The 20,225-nt window shown below is 42.0% G+C and overlaps 2 protein-coding genes across 7 annotated transcripts in view; one reads left to right on the top strand and one right to left on the bottom strand.

Annotated features, from left to right (window-relative positions):
* Positions 1–6,072, top strand: part of LCT (lactase) — a 39,349-nt gene extending 33,277 nt beyond the window's left edge. For all 3 annotated transcript variants that reach the window (XR_010591265.1, XM_065560503.1, XM_024099597.3), the window contains 3 exons: positions 287–510; positions 2,494–2,730; positions 3,574–6,072. Coding sequence is in view for 2 of the 3 variants with exons in the window: in XM_065560503.1 (XP_065416575.1) it covers positions 287–510; positions 2,494–2,730; positions 3,574–3,785 (673 nt within the window). In the remaining variant the exon portion in view is untranslated. The remainder of the gene's footprint in view (positions 1–286; positions 511–2,493; positions 2,731–3,573) is intronic.
* The window catches only part of UBXN4 (UBX domain protein 4), a 30,403-nt gene continuing 15,799 nt past the window's right edge, over positions 5,622–20,225 (bottom strand). For all 4 annotated transcript variants that reach the window (XM_005286766.5, XM_005286765.3, XM_065560534.1 and 1 more), the window contains exons 6-13: positions 20,112–20,220; positions 16,983–17,037; positions 15,702–15,866; positions 12,741–12,868; positions 10,099–10,201; positions 9,399–9,530; positions 8,232–8,440; positions 5,622–6,226 (exon numbers count right to left, since the gene is read on the bottom strand). In XM_005286766.5, the coding sequence (XP_005286823.1) occupies positions 6,088–6,226; positions 8,232–8,440; positions 9,399–9,530; positions 10,099–10,201; positions 12,741–12,868; positions 15,702–15,866; positions 16,983–17,037; positions 20,112–20,220 (1,040 nt within the window). In that variant the 3' untranslated portion in view covers positions 5,622–6,087. The remainder of the gene's footprint in view (positions 6,227–8,231; positions 8,441–9,398; positions 9,531–10,098; positions 10,202–12,740; positions 12,869–15,701; positions 15,867–16,982; positions 17,038–20,111; positions 20,221–20,225) is intronic.

The following is a 20,225-nucleotide window of genomic DNA, read 5'->3' as shown; positions in this document are numbered from 1 at the left end:
GTAGAATTTGTCGGGCAGCCATTCATGTGATCTGTTAATATTTCTTGTTCATGAAGTTATCCCAGGCACTGCTATAGAGCATATACTGTTGACTCTGAGACAGTAAGCTCTTCAGGGAAGGAACCGTGTGTCTGTAGTGGGGGCCTAGCACAAAGCCCTGACTGGAACCTCTAGGCACTGCTGTAATACAAATAAATAATAATGTACAATTTGATCCTTGGCCTAAGCTTGGGAGTTGGCAGAATAAGGTGTTTTATCATTGTTGCATTCTGATTCTCATCTACAGGGGGGTAGCTTCAGTAACAGACCGGAGCTGGCTGGGCTCTGGTTCCTTCTGGCTAAAGGTGACCCCCTTTGGCTTCAGAAAGATCCTGAGGTGGATAAAAGAGGAGTATGATAACCCTCCAATTTACGTTACTGAGAATGGGATTTCTGAACGTGGAGACCTTGGCCTCAATGACACTTGGCGAATACACTACTACAAGAGTTACATTAATGAAGCATTAAAAGGTCAGAACTATACTTTCATATTTTACCAGGAAACTTACAACGTAGTGCATGTTCTTAGTTCAAATAACATTAGCATCATCAAGGTTCTTGGGTCTTTGTCTCTCAGCAGTTCCAGTCTCCTGTGCCCAGTGCTGGCAGAGGCCAAATACTAGGGGCGCTAGCCCTCCACAAGCCATTAACTCAGTACAGAATTAAGACCAGTAACTTCAAGCACTTGCCACCTAATTCTGGACTTTTTTCTTTACCCCTGTATGTTGCATCATACTCTGTTTGCCTATGATGTACCTAATCACGACTGCAGAGAGAGCTCATCCTTTTGTTCAGGTTTTCCTGATGGAGCACTAAGCGTTGCTGTGTCTGAGACCAGCACCACCAACTACACCATATATCTGCATTACTGCTGCAGTGTAGCCTCCAGCGGTCCTCAGTGAGCTAGACCCTTGTTCAGACTCCCATCTATTGTGACCATTCGCTTTGCCATTCAGAACTGTTGTTCACAGTAGCTTATGGTTTAACTGTCTGCTCAAAGAATAGTTTGATGAGAATTAAGATCAGTTGTCATGTTGCTATTTAATACCTCATCTGTGTAAACACATACTAGCCTATAGTCAGTACTACCTGCTGTTATTTAATGTTAATTATAGCAGTGGGCAACTGTGGTGGTGGTGGTGTTGAAGTGGTATTCTTCCAAGCTGTGTCCACTGCAGCATTGCTAACCTCAAGAGATCATAAATCCTGAGATTATAAAAGACCATATTGTGTTTTTTTGGTCTGTTTTGATTTTGTTAAACTCCCCCTGCCCAGCCCCAGTATTTGTGTGAAAACTAAATCTATTGGGCACGATGATTTTGGCCCCTGCTCCAGGATTTCTCACCCCAACATCTGCCTGTCCCCCTGCCCAGCAATTAATTCTGTCCCCAGTTTTCTTCCTCCTGGGGTTCTTCATTCCTCCCTCTCAGAATTGGGAAGTTGTAGCAGGGTACCCCTCAATCCCTTCCCAGAAGGAGGGAGAGGGATCGAGGCATTGTCCTGTCCAATTGCTCACAGAAGGGAGCAGAACCATGCGGGACTCTTTGTCCCTCTTCCCTTCCTGTTAGAACAGTGCGCAGAGTGGGGAGGAACTCTGCTGGCTTCCACCAGGATTAATTTTGCAAGGGGAGCAAGAGCTCATCAACTGTGAAAATAGTGAGAGAGTTGGCAATACTGCCTTAGACATGCCCAGATGAGAGTACTGATGCAAGATCATGCAGCTGTTCAAAATATGAGATCTCCTCTTTATTGGGGGATATCACAGGAGCGGTTTATACACTGCAACGTGAAGGCTTTCTTCACAGTCTGAAAGAGCTTCACTTTTTTTAACTGACAACTTAGATTCTGGAGCACAAGATACCAGCCATCAAAGAGTACTGGTTCAATCCCTAAGTTACACATAAAAGATAAACAAAGTGAATGAAATAAAGATTTCCCTTTAACTGCTAGTTCTGAACTAGAATTAAGGATGGGTTGAGATGAAATCTGGGGGTATAAGTAACTAATTCCTCCAACACTATGATCAAATATGCCAAAAAAAATGCAGAAATTGGGCTTGGTTTTGGCTTGAGTTGCTTTTTGGCTTGTAGCTTTTTTTTTTTTTTTGATTGGCTCCCGGCAAGCAGGGGCAATGTGGGGAGAGAGTCAGGGGTGCACAGTGGGCCCACCACAGTCCCAGATGGCATGCCGGAGGGATCTAGTCACATAGAGTGTTGGGGTTCTTAGGGATTGGCTTGTTTTGAAATGGGATTAGCTTGATTTTTGGCTTATTGTGAAAGTCAGAGTGCTTATTTACCATGTGAAGGTTGGCAACTATGCTATGCATGTCACTTTGGTAGCATACTGAATTGCCTTCCATATTGACAGATGCCAAGATAAATATTATAGATAAGCCTTAAAATAAGTTTTAAATACCTACATGATCATGCTTTCACATTTGGTGCATCTCAACAGCTGTTGTACTTGATGGTGTTGATCTCCGAGGCTACACTGCATGGTCTTTGATGGACAACTTTGAATGGGCAACAGGCTTTGCTGAAAAATTTGGTTTGTATTACATCAACTACACCGATCCCAACCTGCCCAGGATTCCCAGAGAATCTTCAAAATATTATTCATCAATCATACTATGTAATGGTTTCCCAGACCCAGCAAATGGACCACATTTGTGTCTCCAGCCACAGCCTGAAGGTAACTAACTAGAAACAGAACATAGGGATTAATATTAATGGCTAAGAGCATCCTAATGATTTCTACATTTATGTAATAAAGTACATTACTTTGTAGAATTCCCTGCAGCCCCAGCATAATCCAAATTAGGGACTCAGTTACAGTAGTTGCTAACTGAGCTATTATTGGTGAATACACAGGGAACTGATGTTTATGTTGAACTACATGGGGCGTCATCATACACCTTAAAATATTACTTTACATTTTTATGAACGAAGAAAAACTTTTTTTCTGCAGATTGAGAATATTGTCAAAACTAGGAATTTCAGTCCACAACCCCTAGAACCAATTGAGCTAACGTATACAGTATGTAATACTTGTATGGCAGCCTTGGTATGTGTGATGCTTTTCAAAACATAGGGATCTAGCATTCTTTGGAGAATGTGAGACTCTTTAAATGAAACACTTTCCTATCCAATAGAAAATGATCTCTGCCCTAAGCATGGCAGAGAGTGAAGGTGAGACACTGCAACAAAATAACTTCTGAATATTTTATCTGGTATTTTCAAAAGTGGTTTCTGAGAGTTATGTAAACATAAAGGCTGTATAGTCTAATGATTGGTGCTAGATTAATATTAAACTTTTTTTTTGAGAGAGAGAGGGGTGAATCTCCTTTTGAATGGTCTTAAATTAATAATTGGTCATTTTAATTTGGACATTTATCTTCCCCCACCTGTTGTAAGACAGTATACTGATTAGCTGCCCTCATAGAGCTATGAATAAGTGAGGAGAAATCAAATAGTTGTGTACATGTAGTAGTTCATAAGAAGAGGTATTGATGATATTCAATTCTTGTCTTCCCAGGTACTACTACACCAACTGCTAGCACAATGGGGTCTATGCACAGTGCGTCCAGTGGGAAAGTACAATTTTTGGGATTAGGTTTAACTTCACTGAATGCAGAAATAGGACTCTATGTGTTATTTGCTTTTGCTCTGATTGGTGTGTTAGGACTTGTACTTTTTTCATACAAATATGGCAAGTTATCCAAAAGAGTGAGTAAACCATCAGGATAGTTAAGTAAAATATACATTTTTGCAGTGTGTGCGTGCGCAACATAAGATGTTCCCTTCTTTAAAGTCTTAAGGACCAGACACACAATACCACCTGTAGTTGTTAGCTACTGTTAAGAGGGTCTTTCATCTGTTGTCCCTAGCTTACATTAACTTAATTTAAAAAAAGCTAACCAATTAGCACTTATAGTATAACTATTTATGTACACCTATTTTTAAATCAAAACTAAGCATTGGCAAGCTGTTCACCATTTTTGATCTAATTAAAGAACTTAAGGCAAATGCTAGTTGGTACTATAAATGACTGACTAGTACAACATTCCAAAAAGATAATATCTGACAGCTTTTGTTGTTTCTAAATGTATAAGATCACTGGTCTTGAGCATCTGTCCCCCTCATCCTGGATGTAAGTCGTCCTTGTTTAGAGGAAGACACTGCTGCTGACATTTGCTAGTGTTAAGCAACACAAGCTACTCCCTCACAAGCCTAACATACTTCCCCTTGTATGCAACTATTTTGATTTAGCATTACAGCATTTGATCATGTCTATAAAAGGTCTTCAAAATGAACTCTATATCCAGTTTGATTTACACTGTGTAAAATTTTAAAGACAAGCACAAACTATTACAAAATTGGAATGCATTCAACAAATTGTCCTTGAATTTCAAACAGTTTTTCCAAAAAGTTGATGATGTAATTTACATCTTACTGTGCTTGTCTTTCACATGCCAAGATTCTAAACGCTGTTAAAGTTAATACAATGTAAAATTAGAAAGAGGGACAGACTTTAGTTTGAATAGTCCATGAAAGCTTATGCTCTAATAAATTTGTTAGTCTCTAAGGTGCCACAAGTACTCCTGTTCTTTTTGCGGATACAGACTAACACGGCTGCTACTCTGAAACATGTGACAACAGAAAAAATTAAAATTTTAGATCAAGTGAATTGAAGTCTTGCTGAGTTTTTGTACTAGCACCTATCACTTGTAGTATTAAGCACTTACATAGATCTAAAAAATGTATTTGCTCTACTTAACATACAAAACTTGAAGTTTAATTGTGGTAAATTTCTGTGTTTGCTTCCATCACTCACCCTACTCATTCAAAGTTGGTCTCCTCCTTATTAAACATACCTTCATTTACAGCTGGAGTCCCTTTCTGTTTTTATTAGAAAAATTAAGCTGTCTAATAGTCTAACAGTTCTTGGGCAACAGCATTTTCATCTCTGTCCAAAGTAAAACAAGAGAAGATCATGCAAATGAACTTGTTTAAGCACAAAAGAGGTAAATTCTAGATTAAGAGTTTGTACATAGAAGTTGCTCTGGTTAAACTAAAGGCATGATGAAACTTGGGCAGACACTTATCACGCCTTTAGCAATTCTTAGGTGTAGACCAGGTTCCTCTTGCATGTAGCTGTTAAGAACTCCACTTTGTATCTCACTGAGTTTGAAGGAAAGCTACTGTATATGAGCTATTGTAAATGCTCTAGACAAAGGATATGTCTTCATGGTACTAAGCAGTAATAATGTAACAGTCCCTTAGATGTTCCACTTTACGTGGGGAAAAATGGTAGACTGGAGACAGATCTAGTATCCCCACAGCTTATCCCCTTTACTATTTTGTGTTCCCTTGAACCAACCTAGCACAATATCCTGGAGTTACTTGCAGCTGCTAGAAGCAAAGAGTAAGTCTTGACATTCTAGATGGTTAAAGCAGCTCCACAGCAAAAAGCCACTGGGAAATAAGGGACATACTTCCCATAATCCTTTGTGTTATGTGTACATAAAAGGAACTCAAACACTATCCCACAGAGACATTTTATACAAAACTAGGAATTGCGTGTTAGTTTTTTGAAAAACTGTTTATTGAGTGCTTGGGGATTAAAAACTACAAGGTTTTGCTGGCAGTTGCAGAAGCAAGAGAAAATTACAAATATCTGATTTGCTACCTAATGCTTCTGACACACTCAATTTACTCACTCATTGGCCTACCAAGAACTTTATATTAATGCTGGGTCTTAGACTGTTGTAGCAGAATAGTCCTAGATTAAAAAATGCCTTCCAAGATGGCAGTAGGGCTAGTAAATGCTGATAGAAGTTTCAAATCCTTTAATTCTTTGAACTTCTTTCATATTAAATAGCATAGCATTTCAGTTTTGAGTTAGGCAATTTGTATTTCAGTAATGGGATATGAAGTAAAGTACTATATAGTTCAGTCAGTGTAACCCATAAGCCCCACTATCCAGTAGAAGTTTTAGTTTCATTAAATCAAATGAGAAAAACAATGATTATTGCCCAGTTACTCAAAATTACATTTGTTGGGTAGAATTTCCATTCCACGTATTGTTTTCATCTTCTCCATCATCTTGAGTCCTCAATCTGTATATTTTTCCTTCTTTTTTGAAGTCCTCCCCACGCTTTTCCAGTACTCGTTTCCTCACTGCTTGCCTAGACATGAAGAAAATTCAAGTTAAGAGCAGTTTCCTTAACAGCAATTGCATTTATATTATCTGTTTTCCTATGCCAAGTCTATACCTCTCATTTTGAGGTTTGCTCTGACTGGAACAAAGTTGCAACCTGTTGCTTTCCTGCAGATCATGGAGCTCAATTTAGCTGAAAATATTTGTGACTTTAGGATCCTCCATCTGTAATAAATGTCTGCTATGGACATGACCAACAAACCAGCCTTAAGTAGTTGATCTGACAGGGAGAGAAAGCCTTTGCAGTTGCTGGGGGTAAGGAGCAGGTGAAGCAAATGAGAATTTCTTCAACTCTCACATAAGGTAACTTTCCTGTACAACCACAGTTTGAGAAGATTTGAGGGCAGTATGGAAAAATGGAGGTGAAAGAACAGACTAGAAGGTAGTCATCTGATAGTCTGGCACTGCAGCACTGCTAACCCTCCCAGCCATTTTATTCTTTAATGCAGCCACCAGGGGCTTTTCTTATGGCCTCAGCCTCTGGGCTGTGATGGGGGTGCGGGAAAGCAGTTGTCCCTCCCTCGTGCTCCTGGAAGCACAGCCTTGGGGTTGGTTGCTGGGGCTTCCAATTGGGCCCTGCTCCCCCCTGGAGACACCTGGAGCACAACACTGGAGGAGCAGGCAGCTGGTGAGTTCCCCATCTTCCCAGGGGTGGCATGGAAGATAGGTTCCAGCCCCAGCTGCCTGGCTTTGGGTTCTGTCCCCTAGCCATGGGGCTTCAGGCTCTGCCCCTCAGCCAAGGCTTGATTTGTCCCTAAACTTGCCAGGGCTGAGTGAGTCTGCTGTGAAAAGTGATACTTATGTTTGCTATGAAAAGTGATATTAATGGACTTACTAGCTAGCAATAGATAAATAAATATGTACAAATACATATACAAATAATTACCTTTAGGAAAAACAAATTACAATGAAGTATTTTAGGAAAAAGTGTGAGCAGCCACAAGCAAGAGTTGATGGCTGCATGCTGAGGCCACCAAATAATTGGGCCTGAGAATCCCTGCTTTAAAGCTAGTGACTATAGAAGGCACTTTCCCAGAATGGACTGATTATGCAATAACCATTCTTGCATTAAAGATGTTTGAGAACTAGTTCAACAGTGCACTGGAGTTCCAACGTATAATCAAGAGCCTGATTGATGGCTGGGTTTGAGTCATGAATTCCCCTCTTGCTTCTAAGACTGCCTACTGAAAGACTTCGCACATTCCGTAGCTGTAGAGAAGGGATGTTTCTCCTTGAAAATAACCACTAGCCTCCAAGCATTACTGTAGCAAAGGAAACCAGTCTGCCTGAGTAGAGCTGGGAGAAATTTCAGTCAAATAGTAAATTCACCAAAAAAATGGTTTTGGGGTGATCAAAACCATTCATGAATTCATGTCAGATTGGGTGAATAATTTCAGCTGAATAAAAAACGAGGGGGAAATTTTTAAAGAAGTAAGAACAGTTCATTTTGAAATGGTTTGAATCAACCCATGTTCTTTCAAAACGAAATTCAAATATTTTCCTTGACCCGAATGAAATTTTTTCATGTTAGAAAGAAAAATCAAAACATTTGCTCAGCTCTACCTCAGAGTACCTCTCAATCATTAATAGGGAAATACTATCCCCATTTTACAGATGGAATTTAAGCACAAAATAGATTAAGTATCAGAGGGGTAGCCGTGTTAGTCTGTATCCACAAAAACTACGAGTCTGGTGGCACCTTAAACACTACCCACTTATGCCCAAATAAATCTGTTGGAGTTTAAGGTTCCACCAGACTCAAGATAGATTAAGAGACTTGCCCAAGATCACATAGGAAATGGGTGGCTAAGCCAAGAAGTGAACCCACTTAGGTTCCAGTCTCCGAAGCACTAGACTAGACCATCTTTCCTACCTCATTGTGGGCCAGCAGCAAAGATGTTACAAAAATAAGATATATGCAGTTTTAGTCCTAACTACAAATTAGAAATGGAACATGAGTCAGATCGGCTTACCTGCTTGGCTCCACAGTGCTAGATGGTGAAGGATTTGAATGTTCTTGTTGATGTCCTGCTCTTGCTGTAGGTTGCGAGGGGGGAGGGCTGGTAAATAAGAAGTTGCTAATAAACCTCCAGCCAGCTATGAGTGGATAAAGTATCGTGCCCAAGAATTTCCAAAGATCTCCACCTGATGCCTGTACTACTGAAGTAGCAGGTCTTCCCGCCTATTCAAGAACAAAGGAAGTTAAGACATTTTTGAAGAGCAACAGATTTACACAGGTTATTTGACATACCACTGGTTGAAAAGTAGCTCAATGCATATATGTAAACACCTAAATATTTCAGTTTGTCTCACATCTCCAATTCTACCACAATGACAATGTGTGCTGGAAGTGAGTTCTGGGCACTGACCATACAAATGGGCAGCTGTCAACTTAATAACTTTGTGAATATTTTTCAACCACTTATAAAACAAATAGTTTATTCAACTCTTTCTGCACCAGGTCAGTCAGATCAGGGCTCCCTGTGGTAAATCTTAAAAGATCTACCAGAGACTGAGGAGAGCTACTGTAAAGGTTGGCTGAGTGACTATAGGAGCAGAGCAGGGAAGCAAGAAGGCAGCCTGGTCACTGGAGCCAGTATAGGCAGCAACATGCACTTTGGCATTTGACTACCAGTGCTGTATGGTGGTGATTTTGTGAGAGGCATTTTCATTGCTCATCCTTGGTGTTTAAGAATAATGCTAATTTATTTTTAAATTCTGGCCTGTGTCTAGGGCTCCATGAACATACACGGAGCATTACAAGATGGCTATTTGTTAGCTAGGGGAAGACAAGGGTGCAAGTCAAAAATCCAAACGAGTCTGTTTTAGCAGCTTCTAACTATTAAACATATTTACTTTCAAGTTTCCTAAATCCTGAGGGATTTAAATCTCCATTACAAGTACAAATCTCTATACAATCTTAACTATGAAGTTGTAACTGATTCCACTAATCAACAGCACACCATGAGGAGAGTCATCTTTCCAAACAGACAAAAAAAATCTTGATAAAAATGTATTAAACAATTACACTAATTGCCTAGGACTGGTAATGTAAAATAGACATTTATATCTGAACTGTACCTGTAATGAAAGATACAATATTGTACTTATTTGTGAATTGAAAAGAAATATATACTTGCCGGCAACAATACTATTGAAGCACTTGGTGCAAGCTCTAGCTCCAATAATTTCTTTCCATAATCTTCTTTGGTAAACTCCCTTCTGGGAAACATTGTAGCCAATGAAAAATTACCGTAAGTGTTGCCAACAGTCTGTAAGAATGCAACATGGTAACAATTTTTAAATAGGTCAGAACTTACATTCAAAGTATGAAGAGATTTGCCCCTTCCAATATGCTTTCCTGTAACAACCCCACGGTTCTATTTCAAAATATGGGAAACCTTCACATAGGAAAAGTGCATGAGTTTTACATATTTGATTTCCTCTCTCTTGTCACTCACATTCTTCACTGGATAGAATGGGTATTCTCCCAAAAAAGAATTATTGCTGCTCTATTAAACAGACAGTAGGTGGTGCTGAAAAGGTAGCAATGAGAGCCCTCACTGTATACAACAGGAAGGGAAAATGGAGTCCCTAGACTGGTGGTCAGAAAAGCAGACAACTATGTGCCAGCTGTGAACCTGTTTAAAGGCTGCCAGAGGTTGAATTTAAAGTCTATCTCAGCAGTAAGCGGGACTATAGCACACAACTTTGAGCCCAACATCAAAAAAATTTCAATTTCTAAAAACAGTGATGAGTGTATCAGCTGTTATGGATAAATTTAAGTGTTCTGGGATTACCTCTTATGTAACTTAAAAATAAAGGAGGCATTAAATTTACCTGTGCAGCAAACTGCCTAGCTTCTTCCAAGGGGGCTTCAGCAGGAAACTGATTAGTAAAGGAAGATCCATCTGGGAGGCGGAACTGAATTCTCGCTATAGCACTGTGGGAGACATTTCACTTTTAGTCAGTGCACATAAGAATTTCAGGCAAGTGTCCTTTAGTATTCAAATATAGAAAAGAATGGTTACACTTCCCTAAGTTATTAAAGTCAGATAGATTGTCAGTATGGAGCCACAAATTTGGGAGAGCACAGGACTGAAGGCTGGAATGCTCTGGAAAATAGTAGCCAATGGATCACACATACAGTCCTCATAGAAATGAGCTTTAGGCGCAAGCCTTTACAAAGAGCCAAGAATGCCAAACCCTCCCCCTGCTCACTTTCTTCTACTTAATTTTGATTCCAAAATAGGGATGGAGGATAGGGCATGTAGATCTGTGTGAACTATCTACTCAAAGAGAAGGGTATTTACAGTACAGTGTTGTCCACATGCATTCTGTTGTTGGTACATGTTCCAGAGATCAAATTCTTTTGGACAGCAGTGTTTGCTGAGGTAGCACCTGCACCCTAGATGTCTTTGTGCTTCAGACCCCAGGGTATGAAGAGCAGGATAGGCCCAACCATCCCTCAATTCTTTTGCCAATACAGAATCTCAGGGGAGCAGGATTCTATCATAGCAGGGAAAGGGGAGGGATCATGGAATCCATGTGGACAACACATCTCGAAGAACCTGCAGAGTAGGTAACCATTCTTTGAGTGAGTGTCTATGTGGATTGTTGACTAACAAGCAGTTGTCTGTTTGCTTGGAGGTGTGTAGTAGAAGTCCTCCTTAAAGCATGACTAAGAGGACAACCGTACCAAAGCAGGCATCCAATTTGGAAGCCTCTACCAAAGAATAGGGTCTTGTAAATGTGTGAACTGAGCTCCATGTAGCTGCCCTAGATTTGAAAACTAGGGACACTCGTCAAACAGTAGCTGCCCAAGCTGTATTGTAGCTAGATCAGTGTTTCCCAAACTTGGGACGCCGCTTGTGTAGGGAAAGCCCCTGGCGGGTCGGGCCGGTTCGTTTACCTGCCCCGTCCGCAAGTCCGGCCGATCGCAGCTCCCACTGGCCGCGGTTCGCTGCTGGAAGCGACACAGGGGACCAAGGGATGTACTGGCCGCTGCTTTCAGCAGCTCCCATTGGCCTGGAGCAGCGAACCGCGGCCAGTTGGAGCTGTGATCGGCCGGACCTGCGGATGGGTAAAAGGCCTGGCCCGCCAGGGGCTTTTCCTACACAAGCGGTGTCCCAAGTTTGGGAAACACTGAGCTAGATGTATCTAACCTGGCCAACTCGTAACATATTCTTATACAGTTGGATACCCATTTAGATAATATGAAAATATTGCCTGACCTGTAGCCCTCTCTACAAAGCAATAGTTTAAACGTACTTCTAAATGATTTTGTCCTGTCAACATAAAAGGACAATGAGCTTCCCTCAAGGTTGAGTGGGGCTTATGGAAGAAAACTGGGAGATGAATGAACTGGTTTACATGGAACAACTGTGGACAAGAACTTGAGATGAGATCTGAGAATGACCCTGTCCTTACGAAACACTATGTAGGGGGGACCTGCCCTGAGGGCCTGAATCTCCCATACTCTGTGAGCAGATGAAATGACCACTAAAAAAAGGCAGTCTGCATAGATAAGTGATAACAGAACAGGTTGCTAAGGGGAGATCCATCAACACTGCTAATAATTTAATATCCTCAAGTACAATACTGGGGGAGTGGGCTCTGGAAGTGGTGGAAAAATACGAACAAGGTTCCTCCTTAAGGAACATTACTACTGTAAACTGGAGGGAAAAAGTGATAGCAGGGTGATGTACCAAATGGCCCTAACATAGAGGGGATTGAAAGTCCAGATTGCTTATGAGCTAGAAGACAGTCCAATATTGTGGAAATGGCTGTAGTCAAAGTAGAGCTTCTATCGCTTCAAGCTGAAGCAGCACTACAAAAGTGGAAAATACTAGTGTAGATGCAAAAGATACTGCTGGGCTTCTAATTCACATAAGTAAATATAACAGACATTTCACAAAATTCTGGTAAGTCCTCCGCACTTTTACATACTGATGAGCAAGACTGATAGATAAGCACAGTCAAGCTGCAAGATAAAATCCACTCCTTTTAACCTGAATCTATGATCTTACTGCCTATTATAGAGCCTAGGGCCCTAACCAGCACAAACTAAATGTCCATAGAAATAATGCAAAAGTGAAAATAGGTGATGTAAGAAAACAAACTTGCGCCTAATAATAAAAGCCACATATCTGTATGTACATCAAGTTGAAAAAAATGAAAAACAGACAAGATTCTCTAACTTAATGCACAGGGAAAAAATTTAATAATTCTGAGTAAGATTTCTGTTTATTCCTGATCATATCATTTATCCTTCTGAGACCCTCCATGAATAATGTGCTTCAATACACATATTTCTTGAAAGAATCAACAAGCTTACCTGACATCAACAATGTTTAATCATTCCAGCATAGTGTCCTCTAGTAGATTAGGCTCTGGTAAAAAAGTGTCTACTTCAGAGCTAAGGCTAGTAGTTTCCTGCCCCCCCCCGCAAATACTCGCTGGTAGACTGGCACACTGCTCACCTTCTTTCCTTCTGAGAGGCTTCTCTTCTAGCTTCCGCTTCAGCCTGCTTAGCTTGCTGAGCTGCAGCTTTTGCAGCTTCTACTTCTTCCTTTGTCTTTGCAAAGCGAGCTGCTCTTTCAGCACGATCCTTTAATGCAACAAACACAAACCTGTTAACTTGTGCTGTAAATTGTGTGTTAATACCTGTTCAGACAGAGTAACTGATGCAATCTGCAATTAAAAATTTGCTCTTTGCAAAAGCCAAGGAATGGAGGAAAAGAGGCCAAGCCAGTCATGCTGCAGACACTGCAGGAGAGAAACACTTCCTCTCTCCTAACTGTTCAGCCTGTATCTTGTTATTTGATAAGTTATTCTAGTTATTCTTGTTATTGATAAGTTACCATACGTCCTCTTTTTCCCGGACATGTCCGGCTTTTCGGCAGTCAAACCCCGTCCGGGGGGAATTGCCAAAAAGCCGAACATGTCCGGGAAAATGGCGGCTCTGCTCCTCCCCGACTCTTCGGCTCTGTTTAAGAGCCAGGCTGCCCGAGCGCTCCCGGCTTCGGGCAGCCCCGTGCCTCCGGACCCTGCGCCGCCGGAGCCCGGGAGGGGAAGTGCCCGGCTGGGAGGGGAAGTGCCCGGCTGGGAGGGGAAGTGCCCGGCTGGGGGCGCAGGGTCCGGAGGCACTGGGGCTGCCCGAAGCCAGTAGCGCTTGGGCAGCCCAGCTCTTAAACAGAGCCGAAGAGTCGGGGAGGAGCAGAGCCGCCGCCGGAGCCCGGGCTTAAACAGAGCCGAGCTGCTCGAGCGCTACCGGCTTCGGGCAGCCCCTATGCCTCCGGACCCTGCGCCCCCAGCTGGGCACTTCCCCTCCCGGGCTCCGGCGGCGCAGGGTCCGGAGGCACGGGGTGCCCGAAGCCGGTAGCGCTCGGGCAGCCCGGCTCTTAAAAAGAGCCGAAGAGGAGCAGAGCCTCCAGCCGCGGCGGCTCTGTGTAACTTACACTGTCAGTTACACAGAGCCGAAGAGGAGCAGAGAGGCTGCGGCTGGAGGCTCTGCTCCTCTTCCGCTCTGTTTAAGAGCCGGGCTGCCTGAGCGCTACCGGCTTCGGGCAGCCCCCGTGCCTCCGGACCCTGCGCCGCCGGAGCCCGGGAGGGGAAGTGCCCGGCTGGGGGCGCAGGGTCCGGAGGCATAGGGGCTGCCCAAAGCCCGAGCGCTACCAGCTTCACGGTTTGCCGGGCAGCCTCCAGACCCTGCGCCCCCGGCTGGGCGCTTCCCCTCCCGGGCTCCAGCTGCGCTGGGGAAGCGCCGGCTGGGGGCGCAGGGTCTGGGGGCTGCCCGGCAAACCCTGAAGCCGGTAGCACTGGGGCAGCCCTTTCCCCCTGGCTGGGAGTGGAAGGGAGGAGGGGGCGGAGTTAGGGTGGGGAAGGGGCGGAGTTGGGGCGGGGCTAGGGCCCGTGGAGGGTCATCTTTTTTTATTTATGAGATATGGTAACCCTAAGTTATTCGTTCTACTGAATACTGGAATTCAAGTTTGTTCAAATTTTTCTAAAACAAATTTTGGTATAACACTAATGTGAGCCCTAATTTCTAATCACAGGACTCTTCAGAAGTTATAATGAAGAAGTTCTGAGAATCACCTAGACCAGTGGTTTTTTAACTTTTTTTCTGGGGGACCCAGTTGAAGAAAATTGTTGATACCCACGACCCAACAGAGCTGGGGATGATGGATGGGCTCAGGGCTGAGGTGCGGGAGGGGGTCAGGGCTCTGGGCTGGGGGTGCAGGCTCTGGGGTGGAGTCAAGGAGGAGGGTTTTGGGGTGCAAGAAGGGGTTGCAAGTTTGGGGCGGGGCTAAGTGCTGGGGATTGGGGTGCGGACTTACCTCCGGCGGCTCCCGGTCAGTGTCGCAGCCGGGGTGCAGAGGCAGGCTTCCTGGGACTGGGTGACCAGCAGCAGGTCTGGCTCCTAGGCGGAGGCGTGCAAGCGGCTCCGCGCAACTCTCGCCCACAGGCACACACACCCCTCCAGTTCTGGGAACCGGCCAATGGGAGTGAGGAGCTGGTGCTCAGGGCGGGGGCAGCACACGGCACCCCGGGGTCCCCTCGCCTAGGAGCTGGTCCGGCTGCTGGCTGCTTCCAGGGTGCAGTGCAGTATCAGAACAGATAGGCACTAGCCTGTCTTAGCTAGGCAGCACTGCTGACGTGACTTTTAACGTCCCAGTTGGCGGTGCTGACCAGAACAAGATGACCCAGTAGTAGGTCGTGACCCTCTGTTTGAAAAACACTGATCTCGGAGGAGGATTTCTATTGGTTGAGATGTGACTATTCAAAATTAAAAACGTTTTTAATATTGGAGGTAACTGCAAAGATGGTGGTGGTGTTCAAGGTGATTTCACACCATCTCTGTCTGCATTTCTAAATCACATTTAACAGTATATAGCCACTCTTGTGCCCAACAATGCCTCATGATATTCAGAGCAGCTCTGGTTATCATTACATTCACTCAGAGACAGAATGAGAAGAGAGCCATCACTAGACTTTTTTTAAAATATATAAAATTATTATTAGGGAGCTAAATGCACAAAGTATTAGCAACCAATTCAAAACATAGCACATCTCTCTCATGTTCCATTGAACCTGTTCTGGTCTGTGCCATATGCTGAGCCATTTGCTGCTTAGTATGGGAGAAAAAGGAACCTTTTGCTTTTGTGTGTGTGCACAATCCATTTTCAATGGATTTTTATATAAAGAAAAACAAATTCTTGGTTGCAAACTGAAAAATTGAATTCTTGTAAAAATCTATAGCCTACAGAAGCTCTTTGACAGTAGTAACCATTAATTGAAAGCATAGCTTCCAATAGCAAAAAAGGGAGGACATTCAAACACTTTTACAAGAGGTTTGCAATCTGTTATTTTAGTCTTCCATGAGTTACTAAATGCCAAGTAATCTGATCAATTTATCTATATTTAAAACATAAAAACTTTACCATTGCAATCTGCTGTTTTATACGCTCCCTAGCTGCTTTTTCTTCTGCCTTTTCTCTGCTCCTTTCTTCTAACATTCGCTTCGTCAATTCTTCTTCGTGTCGTCTTCTGTAGTCCAATATTTCTTTCCCCGTTTTTCTTCGATCAATTTCTTTCTTAATTTCCTTCTGATGGAAGATGACCACATTACAGAATTCAACCAACAAAATATTTCTTTTGAACAAGAGCAAAACTTGACTTAACTGAACTGGAGCCTGCACTGAAGATAACTAGATTTAAAATATAATCTACTTATATGAGTGTTATTTAAAGAAAGATCTCAGAGACTGAAAGCAAAATCAAATAAGAATAGGAGTACTTGTGGCACCTTAGAGACTAACAAATTTATTAGAGCATAAGCTTTCGTGGACTACAGCCCACTTCTTCGGATGCATATAGTGTGGAATAAGTATTGAGGATATATATATATATATACACACACACATACAGAGAGCATAAACAGGTGGGAGTTGTCTTACCAACTCTGAGAGGCCAATTAAGTAAGAGAAAAAAATTTTTTGAAGTGATAATCAAGATAGCCCAGTACAGACAGTTTGATAAGAAGTGTGAGAATACTTACAAGGGGAGATAGATTCAATGTTTGTAATGGCTCAGCCATTCCCAGTCCTTATTCAATCCTGAGTTGATTGTGTCTAGTTTGCATATCAATTCCAGCTCAGCAGTCTCTCCTTGGAGTCTGTTTTTGAAGTTTTTCTGTTGTAAGATAGCCACCCGCAGGTCTGACATTGAATGACCAGACAGGTTAAAGTGTTCTCCCACTGGTTTTTGAGTATTATGATTCCTGGTGTCAGATTTGTGTCCATTAATTCTTTTGCGTAGAGCCTGTCCGGTTTGGCCAATATACATGGCAGAGGGGCATTGCTGGCACATGATGGCATATATCACATTGGTAAATGTGCAGGTGAACGAGACACAATCAACTCAGGATTGAATAAGGACTGGGAATGGCTGAGCCATTACAAACATTGAATCTATCTCCCCTTGTAAGTATTCTCACACTTCTTATCAAACTGTCTGTACTGGGCTATCTTGATTATCACTTCAAAAGTTTTTTTTCTCTTACTTAACTGGCCTCTAATAGCTTATGCTCTAATAAATTTGTTAGTCTCTAAGGTGCCACAAGTACTCCTGTTCTTTTTGCGGATACAGACTAACACGGCTGCTACTCTGAAACTTGTCAAATAAGAATACCACTGATAGTAATAAATGTAGTTACATTTTACCTGTTCCTCCTCTTTCCTTTTCTCTTCTCGTTTTTCTTCAAGTTTTTTTGTTATTCTAAATAAAAACCAACAAGATTAAAAGAGAACTTACAACTGTGGTTTGAAATGTTAACATTTTCTTTTTGGCTTTTAAAAGGATTAGACAAAATTCAATTCTGTCAAAAATTCTTAAGAGGGAAAACATGAAGATGACTATGAATTTATGAGATTAATTCTATTTCATAGAGCTATTCTGTATTAACAAATAGGGTTTGCCTTATGTGGAAAATTGGGTGCTGATTCACCAACCAGTTTCTAGTCTCCAATAATTTGATGTTATCTGTTTTAATATATTCCTTCTATCATTTATCATTAACTGACTGAAAAATTCAACCATAAAAATGTGATATTTTTACACACTCTATAAATGGAAAGAGAAAACAATGCCATAACCAAGATCTCAAATTCAGTTCCAATGGGAAGATGAGGAGCACTGCACGGCCCTTCCCACACATCTATCCATAAGGAGAGTTTAGGAGCTCTAGAAAGTCCTTGCCTCCCTATGCCTTCCTTTGCAACTTAGCAGGTTCCCCAGGGCCACATTGTTTCTTCATCCATTTGAACTCTCCCTCTCAACAATGGTAATAGCTTTAGTCCTTCTGGAACTGAACTAGGAAATGGCTGGAGATTTATCAGATATGCAGCAAGTGATAAATTCTTCAGGTTGGTGTAATTATTGAGCAGGAAGATGATTGAGAGCAAAGAGACTAGACTAAGTAATTGTATAACCATGTGCAGAGTGAGAGGCTAAGTATCTGGAGAATTACCTCTAAATCATAGAACCTCGGCAGCTCCAAGAATGAGTCATGATCATCGAATCTGAGCACCAACCCATGCACTGAGAATTCAAATATAACCCAGAGCACATTGCTCCAGTTACACATTGCAAACATGTCAAACAAACAGGGCTTTGGAGTGGAGCCTGGAGCTGGAGCGCGGAGCAGCTCCGGAACAGTGAAGCTGCAGGTTTTTGCACAGCTCCAAAGCCCTAAAAACAAAGCACAACCATCATGCCCAGTGGAAAGGCAACTGAAATGGGACTATTCTTAGCTCTGCCACTGGCCCACTGGGTGACTTGGGGCAAATCACTTCACCTGTTTGTGCCTCAGTTTCCCATCTGTCAAATGGGAATAATAATGTATGGTTCTTTGAGATCTAAGCACTATATAAAAGCTACGTCTTTTGATTATTACCTAGCCCAGTAACATATCACCTGCAACCCTAGGTGAGGAGTACAGCTATCTAAATGAACACTAACTCCTATCAACAAACACTGTTTAAAACACTAGGAAATTAAATGGCAAAAAAACGTCATTAACACAGAGTTACAGTTTCCCGGTGATAGCTTGTGTCCCTCTAAAATGTTGAGTTCACAAAATACTGAAACTTCTGAAAACCAGGCAATACAGAGTTAAGGTAAATGCCCATACAAACTTAACTCAGTTCTTTGAGTGATGTCCCAATATGCCTATAAAACATACACACTCCCCCATTCTGCTTTTTCACAGTAATGGACAGGCGCTACTTGGTCACTCAAACACTGAGCCTACTCAACAGAACAACACACTTGCAAAAATTAACAACCACTTCATACCCTTTTATTGGCCCTTCACACTTACACACAAGATACCACCTAAATCTATACCTCCTCCTACTCATCACTAAATCCACAGACTACTCTCACATCCCACCTCACTACAGACAATACACAAGGCAGGAAGACCCCAGTACCCTGCTACAGACACAAGCAATACAAATCTGTATTGAAATGATGCAGACTGGAACATCAAGGTGTATATATACTTCTTTCCTTTGATAACACATGGGGGAATGGGACTTGGACCCGGATCTCCACATATCGCTATTATAGCTCTTCCAAGCTGCTCCAACTGCTCCTCCATCATTCAATACAACTACACCTAACATACACGCTGGAGTGCATGCAGATCATTCCCAATGGCTATTGCCAGCTTCAGGGGGGCAGAGTTAAGGTTGTACAGTTATTTAACTTAACTCTGTATTTCCTGGTTTTCAGAGGTTTGAGTTTTGTGAACTCGACATTCTGGAAAGGTCCAGGGTATCCCCAGGCAACCTTAACTCTGGGTTTGTTTGTTTTTCCTTCTTCTATTTAAGCCATATTGCAGAGTAAAAGGAATCTTTTTACCCTAATGTTAGCCATATAACCATAGGTCTCATTCACTGAAAGCACAGACATCTTTAATTGCTTTAGGAAAACCATTTACTTCACTTAAACGGTTCTCAGCCAGGAGTTACTAATGAGTTAGATTTCTGTTTTAGGTATTTTTAGGACATTCACTAAACAATCTTTGCTCACTGGCAGTACTCCATTGAGCTACTTAGAGGACCCAACCCACCTCCACCCAAGTTTAATATCAAAATCTTTCTTGGACAATGAACAATATCAAGTTCTGCTTTGCATTTCCAAATAGTCTCACTCAAACCTGTAGAAAAATATGAACATGTCTATTCAACTACCCACTCCCATCCTCTCCATTAATCCCTATTATTAAGATCTAACTTGCTTTGCTTATAGGATATCTTGAAGGAAAATAAATCTCCTGCTTCCATTTGATAAAATATTCCCTGACTGTTTTGAGACTTCGATTCAACAGCAAAAAGATTGAATAACTGAGTCCAGATCTACCAAAAAGCATGCTTAACATGCCAAACTTATCACAGTCAAAATGAGAGAAAGGAGGCTTTCCATGTTCGTCTAGTTACCATGTCAAGCAACAAAAGTCAGTTAATGAGTGGACAAAGGGCCATTTCAAATTAAGAGAATTAGAATGTTACAGATTTGGCTCTGACTGGTAGATCAGCACCTGGCACTCAGACTGTCACGAAGCAAAATCCATTAGCTCTAGAGTCTGAGAAATGTGATGCTTAAGATTAAAATAGTCACTAGTAGTTTTAGCCATTTTCTAAAAAACATTAAAACTTAATTTAGAACAAGAAATATGTTAATCATGCAGCTTTGGTTCTTACCACTGTTTTCACCTAAGGAAATGTAATAATTAATCACAGTACTTTAGAATAGATAGAAAGTCTACAAAAAAAACAGAGACAAACCTTTCCACTTTGGTTGTAAGGTCATTCACAGGCTGTGGCTCAGTCACTCTCTCATCTGAAGAATTATTTGATTCCTGAAACTGATTTGCCTGGCCTGAATTTGCTCTATCTTCA

The sequence above is a fragment of the Chrysemys picta genome, chromosome 11, assembly GCF_011386835.1.
Source record: "Chrysemys picta bellii isolate R12L10 chromosome 11, ASM1138683v2, whole genome shotgun sequence".
NCBI lineage: Eukaryota > Metazoa > Chordata > Testudines > Emydidae > Chrysemys > Chrysemys picta.
Note: the sequence above shows the minus strand (reverse complement) of the source record. Positions and strands in the feature narration are given on the sequence as shown.